We start from the raw sequence: 24988 nt of genomic DNA, 5'->3' as shown, positions 1-24988 counted from the left end.
TGAGAGCAGTCTCCAAGAAATCTTGCCTCGTGTAGATTATTTGATGTTGGCCAATTCTTGAAAGAGTTACTCTTCAGTGGGTCTGCAGATATTCCTTTTCTGTTGAGTTTGGGTATCATAAAGTTCACCTGATCTATAATTTGAGTATGTGGTGTTTTAGGTTGGAATTCTAAATCAAAGAAAGCGTAGTTGGTTTAATCTTTACATTTGCCAATTCATTCGATTTCTAGTTGAAAATATTTCTTTAAAGATGTACACCTACTTTGCTCTTAGTCTAACTTTCATATCCTCGTCTTTATTCCATCTATGAATTAAACACATGCCAAAGAATCAATTATTTCACTGGAGCATGTGGATAAAATAATTGGACAAACTTTTCCAAATCTACTACAGGTTTGTGTAAGGTCCCGTATTTTCTTAATATTCTGCTCTGGAACTTTGTTTTGGATACTTCCTTCTAGTACTTTACAAAGCTATACAATGGGCTATCTGTACTCTTCCAATCGCGGGTATCGAAACCCGTTTTTTAGCGTTGTAAGACCGCATACATAACGCTGTGTCACTGGCGCCTATCTCTTTTTTCTGACCATCTTTTAATTAATTCATCATCTGCAGCAAAGCTTCAATTTCCCTTTGTAATCTGGTTGTCATGGTGAACTTTAGTCATAATTCTATTTCACTTTTTATTTTCCCCCAAATAATCCTATGTCTGACATCAGTTTCTGTAAATTGTGTTCTGTCTCTTATACCTTTTGATGGGTTATTTTAAGTTATTTGGGGAAAGTAGTTCTAAATCCAGTCTAAATGACAAGTTAGTTTATTTCTTCCTTAAAGGTGAATTTTACAGAAAAAAAACTTTGCAGTCAAAAGAACTACTCATACTGATTAATTTTGCAGGTTCACATTTTTTATAAAACATATGTGCTAATAAATAAAACATAGAATTGTTTATTCTATTATTATTTATTCTGCACATAGTATGTGCAGAAAGAGCCCTTTCCGAGCGGCAACCCGAACGTTTTAGTTTTACGTTTGCCGCTAGGAAAAGTACTGTGACGTAATAGTTGCCAAACAAACCGCCAGCGCGTTGAATGTAAATAAACATTGCCAGTGCATACGGAGAAACAGAGGCGGAGTCTGTTTTGACTTTGTGTTTTGAACAGTGCTGAGTAGCGCCATATCAATTCGAACCTACTCTGAACGAACCTAAAACAGTTGCTTTTGACACAGATCTGACAAGTTTTAGTGATGAGGACAGTTCCACGAGCGAGAGTAGCAGAACTGTTAGTGATATTGAAGAAATAAGATTATATATTAAAACAACATGCTTTATGAAGTTTATGAGATTTACATTTAATATGACAATGTGAAAGTACTGTGTTAAGATTAATTTTATTATGATGAGTTACGGAAATATGTTATGTTGTTTATATTTGATTGTTTACAAGTCTACAATGTTTTTTTTAAAATACATAACATGTACTTGATTACTTCAACATGTTCAAGACATAGTCTTTTTTCAATTTATCTTGAAATTTTAAATTTGAAAAATGGTATTTTTCAACTTTTCAATATGTAAAAATGATACAAGAACATCTACAGAATGATCTACCAGCTTTTAAACTTGGAATATACTCTATTTTGGATAGATTTGCCACAAATTCAAAACACGCTCATGAATGTGAAATATGTATGTCTAGCTACATTCTTCAAATACTTGTACTTTTTTTAAATTATTATATTATACTAGTTATTGTTTATCGCTTTATACTGCACACATACCTTTAAGTTTGTTCTTTTCGTGATGGCTTCAGAGGGGTGGAACCTGTACGCTGCAGGCTGAGATCAGTTCTCAGCACTACACAAAGAAAGATAGTGGTGACGATACTGTCTACTGCCGATGGTTTTTTTTCAATCTCAACCTGCCTGACTTGAAACCCATGGAATAAAAAACAGTGGGATCTGACACAAAACATGAGCGTTCAAAGTGATTTTGACATAGCTTTGCATGATGTGAAGGAGTCTAGTTCTTCCTATTGACCATCCGCACCCACTGTCGCCACCTTTCCGGTACCTTCTCCTTGCACGGAAACGAAAAGAAGCTTTTGCCTGATGCCGAACCGTTTTTACAAACATAAGCAACGCAGTAAACCAAACATAAAGTAGCAATATCAAGACAAAAAATAGTTTCACAAAGTATGTAATCCGAAAAAAAGCACCGACAGAATTACATAAAACACCAGCACTGAAAGGAACAAAATGGTCATCGCGCAACGAAACGTGTTTGGCAACTATTACGTCATAGTTGTAAAAAGTCACGGAAACAGCCGAACGACCAAGAGGAACTTGAGTTCGAAGACCCGCATACTTTGTTTCATTTTTTACTCAAAAACTAAAGTGTTTAAAAATATGGCAACAACACATGAATTATACCTAACCAAAGTACAGTTTCTAAAGCAATCATTAAATTTGTTGAAAATTCACCTTTAACACTTGCTAAGCTACTATTATTTGTTCGCAGCTATAAGCCTAAGTTCACAAATAATAATAATAATAATAATAATAAATTTATTAAGCAATAAATTAGACACAAAAAATCAAATATCAATATAAAACCATCAACAAAGAGTTAACTCGTCCTGTGATGGTTAAACACATAATAAAGTAAAATCAAAACTTACAAAATCAATATAAAGTTCCCAGAATATTATCATCAGTATTTAAGATCCATTGTTTTAAGTATTTCTTTTGATTAACACGATTAATAGAAGATCTTATACTATAAGGAATAAAATTATGAATACGAGGGGCCAAATAAAAATATTGATGAAGTGTAACTGTTTTACGTGGTGTGGGTACATTAATTGGAAAAAAAGATTGAAGTCGTGTAAAATATGAAGTGACTTTAAAAGGCCTATTAAAAGAAACATGCATTGTAGATAAAGCTAAAAAATATAAATAAAGTTTATCATATGAAATAGGGGGAGTTAAATTTACTGAAATCGGTATCAAGCCTATGAGTAAAAATAAGAGAGAAAACACTTTTTTGCAACTTGTGAATAGGAATTAAAAAAGTCTTATATGTGCCACCCCAAATTGAAATACAATATTGTAAGAAAGATTGAAATAGAGCATAATATACACTTAACAAAATATGATAAGGAGCACAATGACTAAGTTCAAAAATTAGCATAGAACTATATTTTAATTTATTAACTAAAGAATTAATATGAAATTGCCAATTTAATTTTCGATCTAAAATAATTCCTAAATATTTAACAGAGGAATATATACGAACTTTTCACTTTCAACTGAAATGTACTCGCTAATGAAACTGTGACTAATTACAAATTAACGTACTTGTACATTTTTGTTGTTAATCGACTATTTAAATTAACATAATTAGTATTGTTTATTAACTGAAAAATCATTGAAGGAAATGACAACCGAATCACTGATTTTCATATTTATAATATTTCTCTTTTTTTTCAGATATTTCGCGGTATTTCTCGATTAATACCATTCATAAAATTATAGGTATTCTTGAAATATATTCATAAATATTTCAAATTTAGCAGCTCTCTCTAGGAAACGACTAAATTAAAACAATGAAGATACAGTTTACAAAATTAAGATAAAAGCTGGATTTTTATCTCTGTTAAAAACTTATTTTTTATAAAGTAATATATATTTTTGTTTAAATCTACAGTAATGATATTGAATTCGGTGTTAAGAGTGCTTTTGTACCTTTCACAATCAAATTATTATGATACTTGTATCATGTGTAAGTGAACGTAGTTACACCAGCACAAACTTAAATTTTATTGGATTAAAGTTAATTGTCAATTTATGAGAAGTCCGAGCTAGAAAAGACATGAAAGTATAGTATATAAATATGCGTTGTGTTTCTATCTTATTGTATAATATTTATTCTGAATATGAACAAGTTTCATATAACTGACAATTAAGAAAGTCATTAAGTTGATTTTAAGTTAAGTTACCTTTTTCCTTTACTATTATCAACGTAAATAATATGTGTTAGTAGCTAGAGAATCAGACAGGGAGAACATTGCTTAATTAAGCTTTTTAATCGATTTCTTGAAGAAATATTCAGTTATTTAGTAGTCCTATCCAATAAATGTTCAGCTCCTTTCCTATGTATACCACAGATACACTTTGACTACCTCTGCTCTACCGTGGCATAGTGGTATGTTTGTGGATTTACAACGTTAGAAACTGTGTTTCCATGGTGTAATGGGCAGATCACTGATAGTCCATGATGTAGCTTTGCGTTTAACTACAAAGGGAGTTAGTGTGAGCAAGTTTGATTACCTGTACAAAAGTACAAACTCAAAAACGGACAGATTTTACCTTTCTATAACTAGAAGAAATGTTTGTTCTTCAGTACATTCAGGTAAATTTTCAAAGAAGTTTATATACGTTCTACATTTAATTAATATCCTTATTAATGAAGCATAGACAATTATAAATTTACATGAATTCTCGGGGTAAAACATGACAGGGGCTATTTCACAAACATTATTCTTGTTGGTCAAGCTTTTGTTTCAGATTCTTTATATGAGTGCTGGTTATAACAGCGGTATGTTTATAAACTTACAATGCTACAATCTGGAGTTCGATTCCTCGAGGTGAACATAATTGATAGCATGATTGTGGCTTTGTTCTCAAACGAATAAAAACTCGCTATTACAGGGATGGTACCCAAATATGTACAAGTTAGTGTAAACTGGAGATAAATCTTTTTAGATGTATTTAACAGAAGTGACCAATGAATTAGGTAATCCAGAGTTGTAAAACACTTAAAAAGAATTTTGGTTTGACTTAACACTGTAACTGTAGTATATATACAAATCTTTTGTTCTTTGTGAAATACAAAAGTTGTGGAGCACATGGTTGATTTTTAATTACTTCTACTTATAGATTACTTGAAATAATTTGAACTGTGAAGAGAGATACAAATGTTGAAAAATGAATTATTCGACACTCTTTCGACGTTTTTTTTACTAAAATCGCCTGGAGATAGTTAATATAGAAAAGTTGTGTTCTTGAATTCGCACAGACACACAAACATTTGTGTTGTCTTACAGTCCAAAATAACATAGTTTAAAGAGCGTATTAAAATGTCGCTTAAAATAAATACTTTATTCACTAAAATTGGTTTCGACCAGCAGATTTTTTACGTTTTTCTCTCTATCAATTATATGCCATGTTTTTATTTTATTTTTTACAATAGTAAAAGAAAACCTGCTACTAGATGGACATTTTCTGGTTACATTTGGGAGTGAGTCGAGTCTGATAAAAGTTAAACTACGTCGGCTTTATTAGCAGGTAAAAAAGAAAAAAATATTTTTTTGAATTAGTTCAATTTAATTGTAGGAATAAAAATGTTCATCCTCTGTTGTTTCATGAACAGATAATACTTGTCGTAGTAACACAGTACTTGTACCAGTAGTTTAGTGTTACTTAGTATTTGGTCTAGGCTCGAGAATTAGTTGGTGGGGTTATAAAACATATTTTTCAGTGTTTATGTTGTTGCTGAAATGAATTTTCAGTTGAAGTTATTGCCGACGAATGATATTAATTGTAAGTTAATATAGATATTTTTTCTGAATTATGGTAATGAAGAAATCTCTAACTTTCATGTTAATTTTGACATGCAATTTATGTTAATAAAGAGTACATAACTGTAATTTTTAAAACTAAACGATAAATAAATGTAAATGTAACTTAGTATAAGTTTATAAACTACGTAATTTATTAATATATAGTATGTTGTGTGGTGGTTGTACTTTTGATACTAGTTTTTATTTGAATTTCCATCATTACTAAATGGAAAATTTGAAAGAAAATCTGCTATGAAATTTCATTTTTAAATACATTTTTCTTCCTGTATTACATGTTGCCTATTTAAGCTTCCAACACAGGTAACAAATTGACGTGGAATGTTGGGACCTTCTTCTGAGGTTGAGAATATATGATGTGTCAGAATAACAACACTGAAGTTTCAGTAAAAATAACACTAAGTATGTGCTTCTCTTAGTGATAGCGAAGGCTATGTAGAAACATAGCTCTACTAGTTGTACTACAGCTGATAAGTTTATCAGTCTTAAAAATGAGGTACACAGTTTTATATGACAACCTACTACAACAACAATTTCCTTCAATAATTCAACAAATTCTGAAATACAACATATTTAATGTAGATATTAACTTAAACATCTCAGTTGGCTGTGTTTACATAGTGAAATAAGATCTCTAAATACTCAAACCTTAGTTTTAAGTATCACAGTATTGGATGTGCGACTCATGTAAAATGTTGAAGAAATATTTAAAAAAACGACCTGTGCCACTACTGTACTACATGTAAAACACGTGAACAAGTAAAAAAAATATCACATAATCTTCAGCATATGACATGCAATATGATGGATAATTGTTTTTAAGTAATATTTTATATTCATGAAACAAATAAGAATACATTTCCAACTTTGTTCAAACATAACTTTTATAAGAAAGGTTTGTATGTGTTAATACAGTAACTTGTCACCACAGCTGTGAACAACACATTTGGTGAATTTTGCTGAACTATTCTCCAGGGCAGTGTTGTTACAGCAAGTCTTACAGCTATAAGGATATATTATAGCTGTTTGAAAAATGGAACCATAAATTCTCCAGGGAAGTGAAAACACTTGCACCAGGACAGAGAAACATTCCTTATCACACCCTAAGTTATACAACACGCTTATCTGATGGTTACACAAGATAACTGTTAAACTCCAGAAGCCATTGTGATAAATCAAACATCTGGTACTGCTAATGTGATAATAAACGAGTTGGTAATGGTATTTGAAGTTGGTGTCCATGTATGTTGAAGAATATGAGCAGCCCCGTTTCATCACAGGTCTCTACTCTTCCTTGAAGAATATAAGCAGACCTGTTTTATCACAGGTCTCTACTCTTCCTTGAAGAATATGAGCAGTCCTGTTTTATCACAGGTCTCTACTCTTCCTTGAAGAATACGAGCAGTCCTGTTTCATCACAGGTCTCCACTCTTCCTTGAAGAATATGAGCAGTCCTGTTTCATCACAGGTCTCCACTATTCCTTGAAGAATATGAGCAGTCCTGTTTCATCACAGGTCTCCACTCTTCCTTGAAGAATATGAGCAACCCTGTTTCATCACAGGTCTCCACTCTTCCTTGAAGAATATGAGCAGCCCTGTTTCATCACAGGTCTCCACTCTTCCTTGAAGAATATGAGCAGCCCTGTTTCATCACAGGTCTCTACTCTTCCTTGAAGAATATGAGTAGTCCTGTTTCATCATAGGTCTCTACTCTTCCTTGAAGAATATGAGCAGCTCCGTTTCATCACAGGTCTTCACTTTTCCTTGAAGAATATGAGCAGCCCTGTTTCATCACAGGTCTTCACTCTTCCTTGAAGAATATGAGCAGCCCTGTTTCATCACAGGTCTCTACTCTTCCTTGAATAATATGAGCAGTCCTGTTTCATCACAGGTCTCCACTCTTCCTTGAAGAATATGAGTAGTCCTGTTTAATCACAGGTCTTCACTCTTTCTTGAAGAATATGAGCAGTCCTGTTTCATCACAGGTCTCCACTCTTCCTTGAATATGAGCAGCCCTGTTTCATCACAGGTCTCCACTCTTCCTTGAAGAATATGAGCAGCCCTGTTTCATCATAGGTCTCCACTCTTCCTTGAAGAATATGAGCAGCCCTGTTTTGTCACTGGTCTCTACTCTTCCTTGAAGAATATGAGCAGCCTTGTTTCATCACGTCTTCACTATTCCTTGAAGAATATGAGCAGCCCTGTTTCATCACAGGTCTCCACTCTTCCTTGAAGAATATGAGCAGCCCTGTTTTGTCACTGGTCTCTACTCTTCCTTGAAGAATATGAGCAGCCTTGTTTCATCACATGTCTTCACTATTCCTTGAAGAATATGAGCAGCCCTGTTTCATCACAGGTCTCCACTCTTCCTTGAAGAATATGAGCAGCCCTGTTTCATCACAGGTCTGCACTCTTCCTTGAAGAATATGAGCAGTCCTGTTTCATCACAGGTCTCCACTCTTCCTTGAAGAATATGAGCAGCCCTGTTTTGTCACTGGTCTCTACTCTTCCTTGAAGAATATGAGCAGCCTTGTTTCATCACATGTCTTCACTATTCCTTGAAGAATATGAGCAGCCCTGTTTCATCACAGGTCTCCACTCTTCCTTGAAGAATATGAGCAGCCCTGTTTCATCACAGGTCTGCACTCTTCCTTGAAGAATATGAGCAGTCCTGTTTCATCACAGGTTTCTACTCTTCCTTGAAGAATATGAGCAGCCCTGTTTCATCACAGGTCTTCACTCTTCCTTGAAGAATATGAGCAGCCCTGTTTCAACACAGGTCTCCACTCTTCCTTGAAGAATATGAGCAGCCCCATTTCATCACAGGTCTCTACTCTTTCTTGATGTAGATCCAGTGGTCTCCGTAAATGTCCTCATGGAAGTTGACTTGCGTGTGAAGTGGAGAGTCTGACCTGTGTTGGTCTGAGATTGACCTTGTTGCTTCTTAAAGCAATTTTGTTTTGTTTTCTCTTAAACAAACCCCTACACACTGTTTGTGTTGGAAAAGCTGATATGTTTTCTTTAGTTAGGACTAAAATTAACAAGTGAAATATGTGTATGAAAGGAGAGAAACAATTGTTTACCTAATTTATGAGCTTTTCTTTCCTACACATTGTCTGCTCTGTTGGCTATTATTCTGTGTGACCTATAGTGTTACATAAACAGGGTTTACATGTTACATACTTTAGGTTCATAGTTGATGTGTCTACAATATTCCACAAGTTATATTTTATATATTGTAAGTTTGTCATCTGGAATTGTAACGTTTCACAGACCAGTGTGTAAATGTGGTCACAGGTAGTTAGAACACTGGAAGAAGGTTCCATCTAGACTTTCAAACTCCAGATGATGACATGAAAGTCTACAACTCAGGTTACTATAATCCAATCCAACTATTTTATACAATGTTGTCAAGGTTTCGCATGTAGTTAGGTGAACAATCACAGATGAGACCTTACACCACTCTTGTATGTAGGTACAATAACTTCTTCCTTTTAAGTTGATAAATATTTTTCTGATTTATCATCAATCATACCAAAACCATTTCTGGTTTCCATGCCATAAAAACTAACTTCTCATTATTAAGTTAAAACTGATTTACTGTTCTTTTTCACAATAGCACCAACTCTATTAGAACATTTTAGTTATGTATTTAGAAAGTCTATTGGCCGAGAAGCTGTCCACATTATTAGCTATGTGTTTTTTTTATTGGTATTTGGTTAGGGTGATTATTAATCAGGGAGCCAGGCACGTGTTAAACTTCTAATTTTAATGTGTACATGTATATATACAGTTAACTTATAGCAGAAGTTCACCTACGTATCTTTATTTTCCTCACTAATCTCTTTCAGTAGTTTAGTAGACTATAAAAAGCAAGGCTTGAGTAATGTTTAACAAAAGCTAACTCTCAAATATTTTATATAGAATACTTTGTTAATATTTAGAGTTGTACCTTGTTTGATGCACACTCTCTCCATAACAATGTGCTGTCCATATTTACATTAATTATAATTGTTTATTGGTGGAGTAACACTTTAACTTTTTTTTCTTTTCCAGAATTGAGAGTCTAAAAAGTGTGATTTTATTACAGTTTTACAGAATGTCAGCTTCTGCAATTTATATACTTGACCTGAAAGGAAAGGTGAGCTGTAATGAACTAGTTAGAGATATACTAACATTACTTATGATAACATGGTTAGAACTACACACGTATTTTATAACTTCATGAAGTATAAATGTAAATAATTGTTGTAGTTTCAAACCTTATATTTGAAGCACTAAGATCTTTATTTAGTTCACAGAGGATGTTAACAGTAAGAAGAATATATGTTAATAATACATCCAACCACACTGTACATGTTGAGTGTTATATTAATACTACACCAACCACACTGTACTTGTTGAGTGTTATATTAACAGTACACCAATCACACTGTACTTGTTGAGTGTTATATTAATACTACACCAACCACTGTACTTGTTGAGTGTTATATTAACAGTACACCAACCACACTGTACTTGTTCAGTGTTATACTAATAGTACACCAACCACTGTACTTGTTGAGTGTTATATTAACAGTACACCAACCACACTGTACTTGTTCAGTGTTATACTAATAGTACACCAACCACTGTACTTGAGTGTTATATTAACAGTACACCAATCACACTGTACTTGTTCAGTGTTATATTAATACTACACCAACAACTGTACTTGTTGAGTGTTATATTAATAGTACACCAACCACTGTACTTGTTCAGTGTTATATTAATACTACACCAACCACACTGTACTTGTTCAGTGTTATATTAATACTACACCAACAACTGTACTTGTTGAGTGTTATATTAACAGTACACCAACCACACTGTACTTGTTGTGTTATATTAATACTACACCAACAACTGTACTTGTTGAGTGTTATATTAACAGTACACCAATCACACTGTACTTGTTCAGTGTAATATTAATACTACACCAACAACTGTACTTGTTGAGTGTTATATTAACAGTACACCAACCACTGTACTTGTTGAGTGTTATAATAACAGTACACCAATCACACTGTACTTGTTGAGTGTTATATTAACAGTACACCAACCACTGTACTTGTTGAGTGTTATATTAACAGTACACCAATCACACTGTACTTGTTCAGTGTAATATTAATAGTACACCAACCACACTGTACTTGTTGTGTGTTATATTAATACTACACCAACAACTGTACTTGTTGAGTGTTATATTAACAGTACACCAACCACACTGTACTTGTTGTGTTATATTAATACTACACCAACAACTGTACTTGTTGAGTGTTATATTAACAGTACACCAATCACACTGTACTTGTTCAGTGTAATATTAATACTACACCAACAACTGTACTTGTTGAGTGTTATATTAACAGTACACCAACCACTGTACTTGTTGAGTGTTATAATAACAGTACACCAATCACACTGTACTTGTTGAGTGTTATATTAACAGTACACCAACCACTGTACTTGTTGAGTGTTATATTAACAGTACACCAATCACACTGTACTTGTTCAGTGTAATATTAATAGTACACCAACCACACTGTACTTGTTGTGTGTTATATTAATACTACACCAACAACTGTACTTGTTGGGTGTTATATTAACAGTACACCAACCACTGTACTTGTTGAGTGTTATATTAACAGTACACCAATCACACTGTACTTGTTCAGTGTAATATTAATAGTACACCAACCACACTGTACTTGTTGTGTGTTATATTAATACTACACCAACAACTGTACTTGTTGGGTGTTATATTAACAGTACACCAATCACACTGTACTTGTTGTGTGTTATATTAATACTACACCAACCACTGTACTTGTTGAGTGTTATATTAACAGTACACCAACCACACTGTACTTGTTGTGTGTTATATTAATACTACACCAACCACTGTACTTGTTGAGTGTTATATTAACAGTACACCAACCACACTGTACTTGTTCAGTGTAATATTAATAGTACACCAACCACATTGTACTTGTTGTGTGTTATATTAATAGTACACCAACCACTGTACTTGTTGAGTGTTATATTAACAGTACACCAACCACACTGTACTTGTTCAGTGTTATATTAATACTACACCAACAACTGTACTTGTTGAGTGTTATATTAACAGTACACCAACCACACTGTACTTGTTGTGTGTTATATTAATACTACACCAACCACTGTACTTGTTGAGTGTTATATTAACAGTACACCAACCACACTGTACTTGTTCAGTGTAATATTAATAGTACACCAACCACACTGTACTTGTTGTGTGTTATATTAATACTACACCAACCACTGTACTTGTTGAGTGTTATATTAACAGTACACCAATCACACTGTACTTGTTGAGTGTTATATTAACAGTAAACCAATCACACTGTACTTGTTGAGTGTTATATTAACAGTACTCCAACCACACTGTACTTGTTGAGTGTTATACTAATAGTACACTAACCACATTGTACTTGTTGAGTGTTATATTAACAGTACACCAACCACACTGTACTTGTTGAGTGTTATATTAATAGTACTCCAACCACACTGTACTTTATCGAAATATATTAATAGTACACCAGAGCTGGCTGATATACAACAAACACCTTTGTGGTAAAACAGACTGTAGATATATATATATATGAGGACATGAAGTAAGAATTTTTATTTTATGATATAGACCAGTTCATAAAGTAACAGTTGTTTTATGGTTTATTTATCTTGCAAATCATGTCATGTTTATATTAACTTTACCAGGCAACAGTAGCTAATGAAATTTCATTTGTTATAACCATTGATTTGAACATTATCAAAACCTTGAATTGACAAGAAAAACACAATGTGTCACACCAAGATTGTAACTCAGTTATGATTTTGTATTACACCTTTGTTTTTATATTCTGTTCTTCTTTTATTCCTATATTAAGTACTAGTTGTAACTGTTATAAATTCTTTCTCTAGGTCTTAATATCACGTAATTATCGAGGGGATATCGATATGTCACTGATTGACAAATTCATGCCTCTTATAATGGAGAAAGAAGAGGAAGGCTGCATTAGTCCCATCCTGACACAGAGTGGATTAACATATATGTATATCAAGTTTAATAATCTTTATTGTATCCTTTTGGTTGACTCACTATCTTACAAGATCATTGAACCTACTATATCATTGTGATGACTCACTATCTTACAAGATCATTGAACCTACTATATCATTGTGATGACTCACTATCTTACAAGATCATTGAACTTACTATATCATTGTGATGACTCAATCTTACAAGATCATTGAACTTACTATATCATTGTAATGACTCACTATCTTACAAGATCACTGAACTTACTATATCATTGTGATGACTCAATCTTACAAGATCATTGAACTTACTATATCATTGTGATGACTCCCTATCTTACAAGATCATTGAACCTACTATATCATTGTGATGACTCACTATCTTACAAGATCATTGAACCTACTATATCATTGTGATGACTCACTATCTTACAAGATCATTGAACTTACTATATCATTGTGATGACTCAATCTTACAAGATCATTGAACTTACTATATCATTGTAATGACTCACTATCTTACAAGATCACTGAACTTACTATATCATTGTGATGACTCACTATCTTACAAGATCATTGAACTTACTATATCATTGTGATGACTCAATCTTACAAGATCATTGAACTTACTATATCATTGTGATGACTCACTATCTTACAAGATCATTGAATTTACTATATCATTGTGATGACTCACTATCTTACAAGATCATTGAACCTACTATATCATTGTGATGACTCACTATCTTACAAGATCATTGAACCTACTATATCATTGTGATGACTCACTATCTTACAAGATCATTGAACTTACTATATCATTGTAATGACTCACTATCTTACAAGACCATTGAACTTACTATATCATTGTGATGACTCACTATCTTACAAGATCATTGAACCTACTATATCATTGTGATGACTCACTATCTTACAAGATCATTGAACCTACTATATCATTGTGATGACTCACTATCTTACAAGATCACTGAACTTACTATATCATTGTGATGACTCACTATCTTACAAGATCACTGAACTTACTATATCATTGTAATGACTCATTATCTTACAAGATCATTGAACCTACTATATCATTGTGATGACTCACTATCTTACAAGATCACTGAACTTACTATATCATTGTGATGACTCACTATCTTACAAGATCACTGAACTTACTATATCATTGTGATGACTCACTATCTTACAAGATCATTGAACTTACTATATCATTGTGATGACTCACTATCTTACAAGATCATTGGACCTACTATATCATTGTGATGACTCACTATCTTACAAGATCATTGTACCTACTATATCATTGTGATGACTCACTATCTTACAAGATCACTGAACTTACTATATCATTGTGATGACTCACTATCTTACAAGATCATTGAACTTACTATATCATTGTGATGACTCAATCTTACAAGATCATTGAACTTACTATATCATTGTGATGACTCACTATCTTACAAGATCATTGAAACTACTATATCATTGTGATGACTCCCTATCTTACAAGATCATTGAACCTACTATATCATTGTGATGACTCACTATCTTACAAGATCATTGAACCTACTATATCATTGTGATGACTCACTATCTTACAAGATCACTGAACTTACTATATCATTGTGATGACTCACTATCTTACAAGATCATTGAATTTACTATATCATTGTGATGACTCAATCTTACAAGATCATTGAACTTACTATATCATTGTAATGACTCACTATCTTACAAGATCACTGAACTTACTATATCATTGTGATGACTCAATCTTACAAGATCATTGAACTTACTATATCATTGTGATGACTCCCTATCTTACAAGATCATTGAACCTACTATATCATTGTGATGACTCACTATCTTACAAGATCATTGAACTTACTATATCATTGTGATGACTCACTATCTTACAAGATCATTGAACTTGCTATATCATTGTAATGACTCATTACCTTAGAGGATAATTGACACTATGATGATGTGATGATTCACTACCCTACAGGTTCATTGAAACCATGATATGAGTTGATTCAGTTGGTTTATGACTAAATTTAAACACAGTTTGAGTTTATTCAGTTAGTTTTATGACTAAATTTAAACACAGTATGAGTTGCTTAGGTTTTATGACTAAATTTAAACACAGTATGAGTTGCTTAAGTTTTATGACTAACTGTCATACTGTGTCAACTCATACTTTGTCATTCTTTATCAACTCATACTGTCTCTAAATTGATTCAGTTGGTTTTATGACTAAAGTTAAACACCGTTTGAATTAATTCAATTTGTTTTATGACTAAATTTAAACACAGTATGAGTTGATTGAGTTGGTTTTATGACTAAATTTAAACACAGTATGAGTTGATTCAGTTGGTTTAATAACTAAATTTAAACACAGTTTGAGTTGATTCAGTTGGTTTTATGACTAAATTTAACCCCTCGGTGCGGATTCCTGTAACATGGTGAGGGGACCTCCCAGGGAAGGTTCTGTTCTTTCAGTTAACCTCCTCTGGAATCTAAACATCCACCCACATGTCTACCGTGCATGGCGACCTGTAAAGGGGAGGAGAGGATCCTAGTGGTTGAAGGGTCCAACCCTGAAACATCACTTTGGCCTTAAATTCCTGTAGACCGGCAGCCTTGGGGTGGCCCCCTTGGATCAGTCGGCTGGTCCACTTGGGCTGGGGTTAACCACGTACCAGTGTTGGATGTTCTCAACAAGTGTTTGGGTATAGTGCTCACAAAACCCTGGCATTGCTGCAGTGTCCTTGTTTGACATTGTAGTGCATCCCCTCATAAGGTTCAATGGTGGGTGGGGTCAATGGGCACCGAAAAATTTATTTTGTTTATTATGGATCCTCCAAATAAAAACTTAATTAAAACAGTGAAAAACAGTCCATAGATAAATGACCATATCTTGAAGATTCTGAGCAGCAATCTTCAACATCTGTAACACCTGTACCTCATTTTCTTATACTACATTCTTTTTCAGACAAACCTTTAGAGCAAATGTTTCAGAATGCTCAAAAATGGGCCTTGGATACTTTCTGTAGATATCCCAAACTCTCGAACTGCATCACTTTCCAGCAGGCTTGTGCACATGTTAGGTGGGTGAGACATCAAAGTCAGAAGGAATCTTGAATTAAGTTCACAACCAACATATCTTCTACCACCAGTTCCATAGTCACATGGGACAAGATTCAAAAGGTCAGTGGCAATATAATTCTGTCCTCCTCTTGATCTTGCTCTCTGATGGTCAGGAAGTAGCTGATATCCGGGGCATCACCGATACTCTAGGTGAAGTCTTTTGCCGGGTGTCTAGCACTTCTGCTTCTTCCTTCACCTTCTTAGCCATCAAGACTTGGGCAGAGCGATCACCTCTTTCCTTTCGAGCTGATTGTCTTTATGAATATAATTGTCCCTTTACACTGGTGGAACTCAAACTGGCCCTCCATCGGTTTGGCAGTTCATTGGTCAGACCTGATGATGCACACTACAAGATGCTGCACCATCTATCTCCTGCTTCTCTTGATATTCGTCTGATTGTTTTTAACTGGATCTGGCAGGAGAATGTTTTTCCTGATGCCTGGTGCCAGGCTATTGTCCTACCTTTCTCTAATCCTGGGAAGGATCCCAAGATTCCTTCAAACTATCATACAATTGCTTTGACGAGCTGTCTCTGTAAGACCTTAGAGAGGATGGTTAATGCTCATCTTGTTTGGTTCCTCGATTCAAACAACCTTCTTTCACCCATCCAGTGTTGGTTCCAATGACAGCACTCCACCGTGGATCACCCTGGAATCACTTCACATTAGTTCACACCATGTTCTTGCCAATATTCAAAACTGACTGGCCCATTTCTCTTTAACATCTACTTCTATCCAGTTTTTATGGATACCGGGCCACATTAGTATTTGCGGGAATGAGCTCGCTGACACCTCAGCTAAATCTATCTGCTCTGGTACTATCATCGCTGTGCCTGTCGCAGTCAATTTGGAGTGAGCAACTCGAAAACAAGCTCTTCCAATTAAAACCCTCTATTGGACTTTAGCCACCTTGCTTCCATAAGGATTGGATAGAGGAAGTTCATCTAACTAGACTATGCATTGGTCACAGTTTTTTAACTCATCATTTTCTTTTATCTGGAACTGATGCATCAGTGTGTAGTTTGTGTAACACTCAGGTCACAATAAGCCACATTTTACTTTCTTGCCATCATTATGACTCTCAACAATGGCAGGATTTTAAACATGTTCTGTCCTAAGGTTTGTTCATAATGTTAGACAGTGTTATTGGTGATGGTGACACTGTCTACCTTGGAAATGTTTTTACTTTTTTAAAGGCCATTAATCTTTTTAATGCTATTTAAGTTTTTTAATTTATACATTAGACATTTTTAATGTGATTCACTTTTAAGAATCACATTCCATCTAGTCTGATTTGAAATTAGAAAATGGCTGTAACTTCAAAATACTTGAAACTGGGACTGGAAAGGCCAACTTCAGGTGACTAACACTGCCATTGAACAACCAGTTAGTCATCCTGGTGAGTTATTATTAAAAGTTTGCTACAAGTATTTTAAAATTTTTATTACTTTACTTTCTGAAAACACTCATAACATCAAATAACTTGGAACCAGGATTGAAAAGGCCAACTTCAGGTGTCTGATGGTGGTTTATTGTACTTACTTGTTAGTCTTCCTGGTGAGTTATGATAATTACAATTATGCTACAAACATCCTTTACAACTTGAATTAATTCTCTAGACTAGGTGTAAACATTGGTTTTATGCTATTTATGTTTTTTAAACTTTGTTTTGTTTTACCTGAACTTCCTTTTATGAATTTTACTAAATTTAATTTTAACTTTTTACTGGATGTTTAGTGCATAAAGCCTGGTTGCTTTGTACCATAAAACACCAGATGAACTAAATTTAAACACAGTTTGAACTGATTCAGCTAAATTATAGTCAATCTTTTCACTTTTCAATATGTGTTCAGCTAATACTTAAATAAAACTTCCTCTGACTAACATATTGTGAATTTTATAAACAGGACTAATGATTATAGTAATGTTAACATGACATCAGTTTAACATTTTAATACATTTAATTTTTATGTAACTTTAAATATGTTTTTATACAAAGAAGAAATAAGCATTGAACTATTTTTGTCATCGTGACAATCAAATAGTTTGTACTTTTAGAACATCAACTGGATATATTTTGTTTTAAGTAAATGAGAGTGATAGGATATGGTGTTTCTAATGAACTTTATACAGTTACCTACAATTAAGTTTGGTTACATGAAAACCATGTATGATAAATGACAAAGCTTTATCACAGAAAGACTCTTTAATTTGTGATATTCAAAATGGTCTGAAAGGTAGTTGTAGAATTATGTAGATGGAATTCATCAGTTATAGAAGTAATAATAGATTCCTTAACTGGATGCAGTGGTTGCTACTACAAAGAAGAATTCCAATGTTGCCCTTGTGTTTGTATTCCTCCACAAAATTGTTCAAGTAAGACTAGGCTTAGTCACTAGAACACCAGCTCTTCCTGGAGTGATAAACATTTATTTTATCATGTTTATATTATAAAACTAATAACATTTCTTCATTAATTTTATTTATCTTTCTTCTGGAACAGGCTTAGTATAACGTACACTAGGTCATCTACACATTTGCACACGTTAAGTATTTGCACTCCAACTTTTGATACAGCATGTGTATCTTCACAAAAGTTGGTAGATGTTTAGTAAAGATTACAAGTGTTTTGTACATGAGAAATCAATTTTTTACTGAAATATTTTTACTAAAGTTTTGTTTGTGAAATATTTATTTTGTTACTAGTCTGAGTACAAAGTGATTTGATGTCATGATTTAAAAAAAGCTATTCTTCATCCAAAAAACCTCAGTTTTTATTTATGTAACCTCTAGAGCCTTCTAAATATTTTTCAAATGTTTGTTTTCAGTTAGACAATATATTTATTGTTATTTTATATAATCTAAATATGTGGTTCTATTATTTGACCAACATTGTAACAATCATAAAAATATTTGGATATAAATATAAATAATACTTTTTTCATGCTAGATGACTACGTATTATAAAACTACAAATTTTTAGTCTAAGTAACTTAAGTCTCATTGTATATACTGCTCAAAAATATTAAAGGAAAAAGTACATATTTCAGTATATTTTTGTCATAAATAAATTTTTATGTGAAAAACATATCCATTCATCTACAAGTGTATTTTTTAAGTTTGAGAGGGAAGTTTGAAGCAACTTAAACGAAACTCACCTCACTCAAGGAGAATACAACTCAGGTACCCTGTATAAGGCTGTTATGTGAAACTATGCACTCCTCATTAATTCTCAAACAAACACCAACATGGATATTTTGGGGCTTGTTTTGTCAGTGTGTACCTTCATCTTGTATACCCAAGCAGTTGGGCGTCATCTGGACTGCCCTGGCCACCTCATTCTCTAGAGGATGGCTAGATCAAAAGGAGAGTGACACAGCGCGTTGGTGTGTCACCATGTGTCATCAATTGACTTTGGTGACACTACCAGGAGATGAACTTTTATGGCAGGAGACCAGGTCAAAGCCGTCATTGCTGCACAACTGCCAGAGAGGACGGCTATTTTGTGACTGCCATTCTGCTGGACAGGCTAGCTATGACTCGGTCACTGCAAAATGACCTTCAGCATTCCACTGGAACCCATGTGTTAGCCCAAACAGTCGCATTTGTCTGCATGAAGGATGCCTTAGAGCCAGATGACTTGCAAGAGGCGTTATTCTGACAGCATGACACTGTGCAGCCAGGTTGGAGTTTGCTCATCAGCACCTGGACTGGGAACTTCATCAGTGGAACACCGTGCTGTGGACAGAAGAGAGCAGGTTCACTGTGTTTTACGATGATGGACGTATGAGAGTGTATAGACACCGAGGAGAGCGATTTTCCACTTGCAACATTGTGCAAGTCAACGCTTATGGAGGAGGTTTTGTAATGGTCTGGGCAAGCATATGCTTTGGTGGTTACACAGACTTACTCATGCTTAACAAGGGTGCTCTGAATGCACGACGATACAGAGACGAAATTCTGGAACCCATTGTGAGGCCTTTTACTGGTGCTGTCAGTGATGGGTTCATTCTCATGCAGGTTAACATGCGAGCCCACGTTGCCAGACTATGTATGGACTTCTTTGACGAGGAAGGAATAGAGACTTTAGAATGGCCCACCAGATCTCCAGATTTAAATCCGATTGAACATTGTTGGGATATGTTGTCGAGGCAACACCAGCACCCTCCTCAGGATGTACAGGAACTCTGACAAGCCCCGGTAGAAGAGTGGCCTGCCATACCTCAAGATGACATCAATAGACTAACTTGAAGTGTGCTAAATCAGGAGTGTGTCACAGCCGATGGAAGTCACACTAGATATTGAATGTTTCAAACATTTCTTGAATAAATGCATGTAAACTGTTTAAAGTATTATTTCATATGGGATATCAGTTTTGGTGACATTGGATCTTTTTTTTAAAATTCTATTTCTCCATGTTTTACCATTCATCACACATTAAAAAAAGGATACAGATGGAACTGAAATGAGGCAAATTACCCAAAAAGATAAAAATATCACATTTGGAACACTGAGATTTAAGAAAATGCACTTGTTCCTTTAATTTGTTTGAGCAGTTTATATTTACTATCATTCTTATCTTTTAGTCATGCTTAAGCTAACGTTACATAATTTGCATTGTCACAGTGCACATGCACTCATGTCTTCAGTAACACAAAACTGACCTTTAGTCTTCCATGTCTTGTCTGTCTTTTAGTGGACTAGTATTTTGTAATATACAGTCACATTTCAATTATTATACATTATATATATGTATGTAAATATATAGATTATTATTTAGAAATAAATTATTAAACTTATTTTTCTTAAAATATAGAACAATAAATCTTGAAGTAAAGAAAACAATTATCTCTTCTTGCTACAACCTTTGAACTCTGTTGCTGCTGGACATAGGTTGTTAGACCTTTTAAACTTTCACACATGGAAGACATCAAAAAACATTTTTAGGGTTATTTTATATACAGCTGAATAAACAAAGAAATCATGAATAATTATACTGATACCATAGAATTTCACTATTTTTGAAAGAATGTGGTAGCCTTTTTACAGATTAAAATGGCTGAAAAAACCACAAGGGGACATTCTAAGCTGTCAGTTGGTTATTCATGTGTCATATACTGTAGTAAGTGTATGTAAGGAACCATTTCAATAATAGAGAGTTCAACAAGGCCTCTATGTCTGATTCAGTATATAAGCCACATTTCTGCAAAATAAAGATATGATATTCATATCTTATAATGTAGCTTGTCAGTATTAGTAATTTGAGTTTATAATTTATACTAAATTATAGACTTAGTATTTTGACAGCAGAGACATAATTATAAACAGTGCTGCATTCAATATACCACTTGACTCACTATAATCTACATTTAGATGTGTTTTTAATATTTATTTTTAAATTAGGAAATTGATTTATATATAACATTAAAGTTTGAATTATAATGTATAATTTGATTCCAAACTTATTGACATAAATTCATAAAACAGTAGTTTAATAAAATTTTGAATTCAAGTCAACAAACATGATGACATAGCTTTGACTGTGACCTGTTTTGAAAGGGTTAATTGTTATTTATAACACTGATAATACAAGTTCAAATACAATATATGTTTTCACATGCAGTGTTAAAGATCGTGTTTAGCTAGTTAATAACATGTGGGTCATTAATTGTAGTTTTGATGGTCAAATGTTCCTGTCATGTTATATGTTCCTAGTCATGAAGTTAGAAAAAAAATACTTGTACTTCTAGAAGGTAAACTTGTTTCTCTGTCATTTAAGAAAGAATGTCTACTTTCTAAATGTCAACAGGTTTCTGGTTTCATGAATTTTTTATATTATTGTGTAATGTTGTTTTGTTACTTTTGTATTTTTTAACAAGGAATGAGTTTCTATTTTCTGATCGTTGCACTAACATATCACCTTAAAATTAAATATGAATTTATTACTCTAAAATAAATTGCTACAGTAATATGTTACTTTTATTTGAATTTCTATAGTAATATGTTACCTTTAAATGAATTATTACAGTGATATGTTACTTTTGTATGAATTGTTGCAGTAATGTTACATTTAAATGAATTGTTCCAATGATATGTTACTTTAAAATTAATTGTTACAGCAATGTTACTTTTAAATGAATTGTTACAGTAATATGTTACTTGTAAATGAATTTTACAATGTTACTTTTAAATGAATGTCTGTAGTAATGTTACTTTAAAATGAATTGTTACAGTAATATGTTACTTTTGAAGGAATTTATTACAGTGATATGTTACTTTAAAATGAATTGTTTCAGTAATATTTTACATTTAAATGAATTGCTACAGTAATATGTTACTTTTAAATGAATTGTTACAGTAATATGTCACTTTTAAATGAATTGTTAGTAATGTGTTACTTTTGAAGGAATTTATTACGATGATATGTTACTTTAAAATGAATTGTTACAATAATATTTTACAGTTAAATGAATTTCTACAGTGATATGTTACTTTAAAATGAATTGTTACAATAACATGATATTTTTAAAGCTTTAAGTTTAAGGACCATCAGCAGAAAATAATTTGTTTTTTTGTTCAGCATAACCTCGATTTCTGTTAGCAGTCCATCTGTAATAAGTTCTGATGATCCTCTGTTCTAATAACAAGGTGAAATAATGTGCTGGTATGTTTTGATTGAATGTTTTTTCTTATGTAGATTACTTTGTATGGTGATAAATAAATTTTATCCTATTTATATGGCAGGTATTTATTGAATACTTCAAGGAACTTGAAGAAGAAAGCATACGTGACAATTTTGTGGTAATATATGAACTGCTTGATGAACTGATGGACTTTGGATACCCACAGACTACTGACAGCAAGATCTTACAGGAGTGAGAGAATTAGTTATGTTTCATGAAAAATAACTCTTTCACATTTGAAGCAAGGTTTTGGAAATTTAATGATTATCAGAAAATGTTTTTCTGAATTTATTATTTAATTCATGATAAAGAAAGTAATAATTTATTTGAAATGTTTGATCCATAAATTAATGCTAAATATTAAAGTATAGGTCAGTTCACTTCTACTTTTACATTAAAGGTTCCAACTAAAATATAGATACCAACATCTACTTGGGTTATAACTGTCAGTTGTTTTTACAGGCTAGTTGTTGTCTAGTAGTGGTTGATAGAACTTGTCTATTGCCCTGGACAGACTTTAATATTTGCATTCAGGTTTATATAAAACTTAATTAGAAGCAATAAATAAGTATTGCAAGTGAAGCAACAAACTCTTACAATGAAATAAAAAAAAATTCAGTTACTAGATGTGTTAATGGGTTGAACTGTTTGTTTCGTTAGTATTATTTTGTACCAGTATCATCAGTTACTAGATGTGTTAATGGGTTGAATTGTTTGTTTGGTTAATATTATTTTGTACCAGTATCATCATGGAAATACTGGAAACAAATAATAAATTATTTTGTTGAACTCACAGTTCCCCTGTTTCCTTAATGTATAAAAAGTATGAATGTTGATAGGAACAATATTTTTGTAACAATGAAACGAGTCTGTCTTACCTGCAGATACATAACTCAGGAAAGTCATAAGATGGAAGTCCAGGCTCGACCACCGATGGCCGTTACTAATGCTGTATCCTGGAGGTCAGAAGGAATCAAGTATAGAAAGAATGAAGTGTTTCTAGATGTAATTGAATCTGTCAACCTCTTGGTGAGTTATTCTCTCTGGTGACAGGTTTTTGTTTGTAAAGTTTTGACACATATGTGGGTCATTCCATGTCAAATCATCCAGATTTTGGAAAATTGTCCAGGAGACTCCCTCAGAATGCCTTGAAAAAATTCAAATGTGCTCATCTACAAATATAATGAAAAATTGCCAAAGATTAGATCAATATCTCTAATAGTGTCTGATTTACAGCCCTGTAAAATTTTTTTTTTTTTTTGGTGAATTTGCACAGTGAGGCTGTAAAATCACCCGAAAACCCAAAATTGTAAAAAACATTGGTTTATTTAATAAGACATAGCTCTAAGACTTAATATGATACAAAGCTGAATGTTTTTTCAAATTTCCTATAACATATCAGTTGATAAATCAGTAATTGTTATAATTAAAAGTCTGTTAGATCTCCTGTAAAAAATGTATCTGCATGCAACTTTTTATTATTTAGCTAAAAATAGCCCTACTTCAGGCCACAGTTTGACCATGTCACCAGTTATTCAGCCTTTTCAGATTTTTACCCTATATTCTTACATTTCTGAATATGATCTACAAAAAACATCAGGATGATGTTCAACCTACTTTTTGAGTTATAATTTTTAAAGTATCCTCCGACCACACGTTTTTTACTTGAAAAAAAAACACTTAAGGTGTGTTACTGTGTACAAATATATCCATACAATTTTGAAATAATTTATGAATCCCATTGAAATATTCTAATCAGCCTTTACCATATATTCTTACATCTCTGAACATGATCTTAAGATATCAGTGTTGTTACCATGTGTGTTCCATCAGATTGTCTGAAACACAACACAACTGTGGCAGGTATGAGGTCACATCATAGTTTTATTCCCCACTCTACCAACAAATTGTGTATGAGAAGGTGATGATGTGTACACAGTTGTAACTGTTGGTAGTAGCAGTGAAAGTGATGCTGCAGAAGCTCAAATAGGGTCGAATGATAACAATGACAGTTATCAGCCAGGGAAATATGTGGCATGTATATACGATCATGAATGGTATGTGGGAAACATAACACACAGATCAGATGAACATTCAGATGTGTTGGTGTCATTTATGAATAAATCAATAAATGAACTGTTCTCATGGCCTGCAAGGTCACGTAAAGATGAAAGCTTGATTCCTTTCCAACATATTCTTTGTCTCATAAGTGCACTTACCGTGCAAGGCAGTAGTGCTCGCCACTATGTTCTAAGTCAAAGTAATCTCAACATAATCAAACTCAAAGTTCAGATATTTATTCAAGCTGTCTGAACAAAACAATGTTTATTTGATGATGTTAAGGCTAATTTATCGCCAAAGCAGTTTT

The 24988-nt window shown here is 33.2% G+C and overlaps 1 protein-coding gene across 5 annotated transcripts in view; it reads left to right on the top strand.

The window, feature by feature from the left end:
* The first annotated feature begins 5240 nt into the window (after nt 1-5240).
* AP-1mu (adaptor protein complex 1, mu subunit) overlaps nt 5241-24988 on the top strand; it is a 35234-nt gene continuing 15486 nt past the window's right edge. Inside the window, exons 1-6 of one of the 5 annotated variants that reach the window (XM_076465592.1) lie at nt 5241-5349; nt 9733-9783; nt 12648-12804; nt 18246-18313; nt 22682-22812; nt 23505-23649. In XM_076465592.1, the coding sequence (XP_076321707.1) occupies nt 9742-9783; nt 12648-12804; nt 18246-18313; nt 22682-22812; nt 23505-23649 (543 nt within the window). In that variant the 5' untranslated portion in view covers nt 5241-5349; nt 9733-9741. Of the gene's footprint in view, nt 5605-9698; nt 9784-12647; nt 12805-18245; nt 18314-22546; nt 22586-22681; nt 22813-23504; nt 23650-24988 lie in introns of those variants that run through there. The other 4 variants (XM_076465582.1, XM_076465575.1, XM_076465602.1 and 1 more) reach the window with 4 other exon arrangements.

This window comes from Tachypleus tridentatus, chromosome 1 (genome assembly GCF_004210375.1).
Source record: "Tachypleus tridentatus isolate NWPU-2018 chromosome 1, ASM421037v1, whole genome shotgun sequence".
Lineage (NCBI taxonomy): Eukaryota > Metazoa > Arthropoda > Merostomata > Xiphosura > Limulidae > Tachypleus > Tachypleus tridentatus.
Note: the sequence above shows the minus strand (reverse complement) of the source record. Positions and strands in the feature narration are given on the sequence as shown.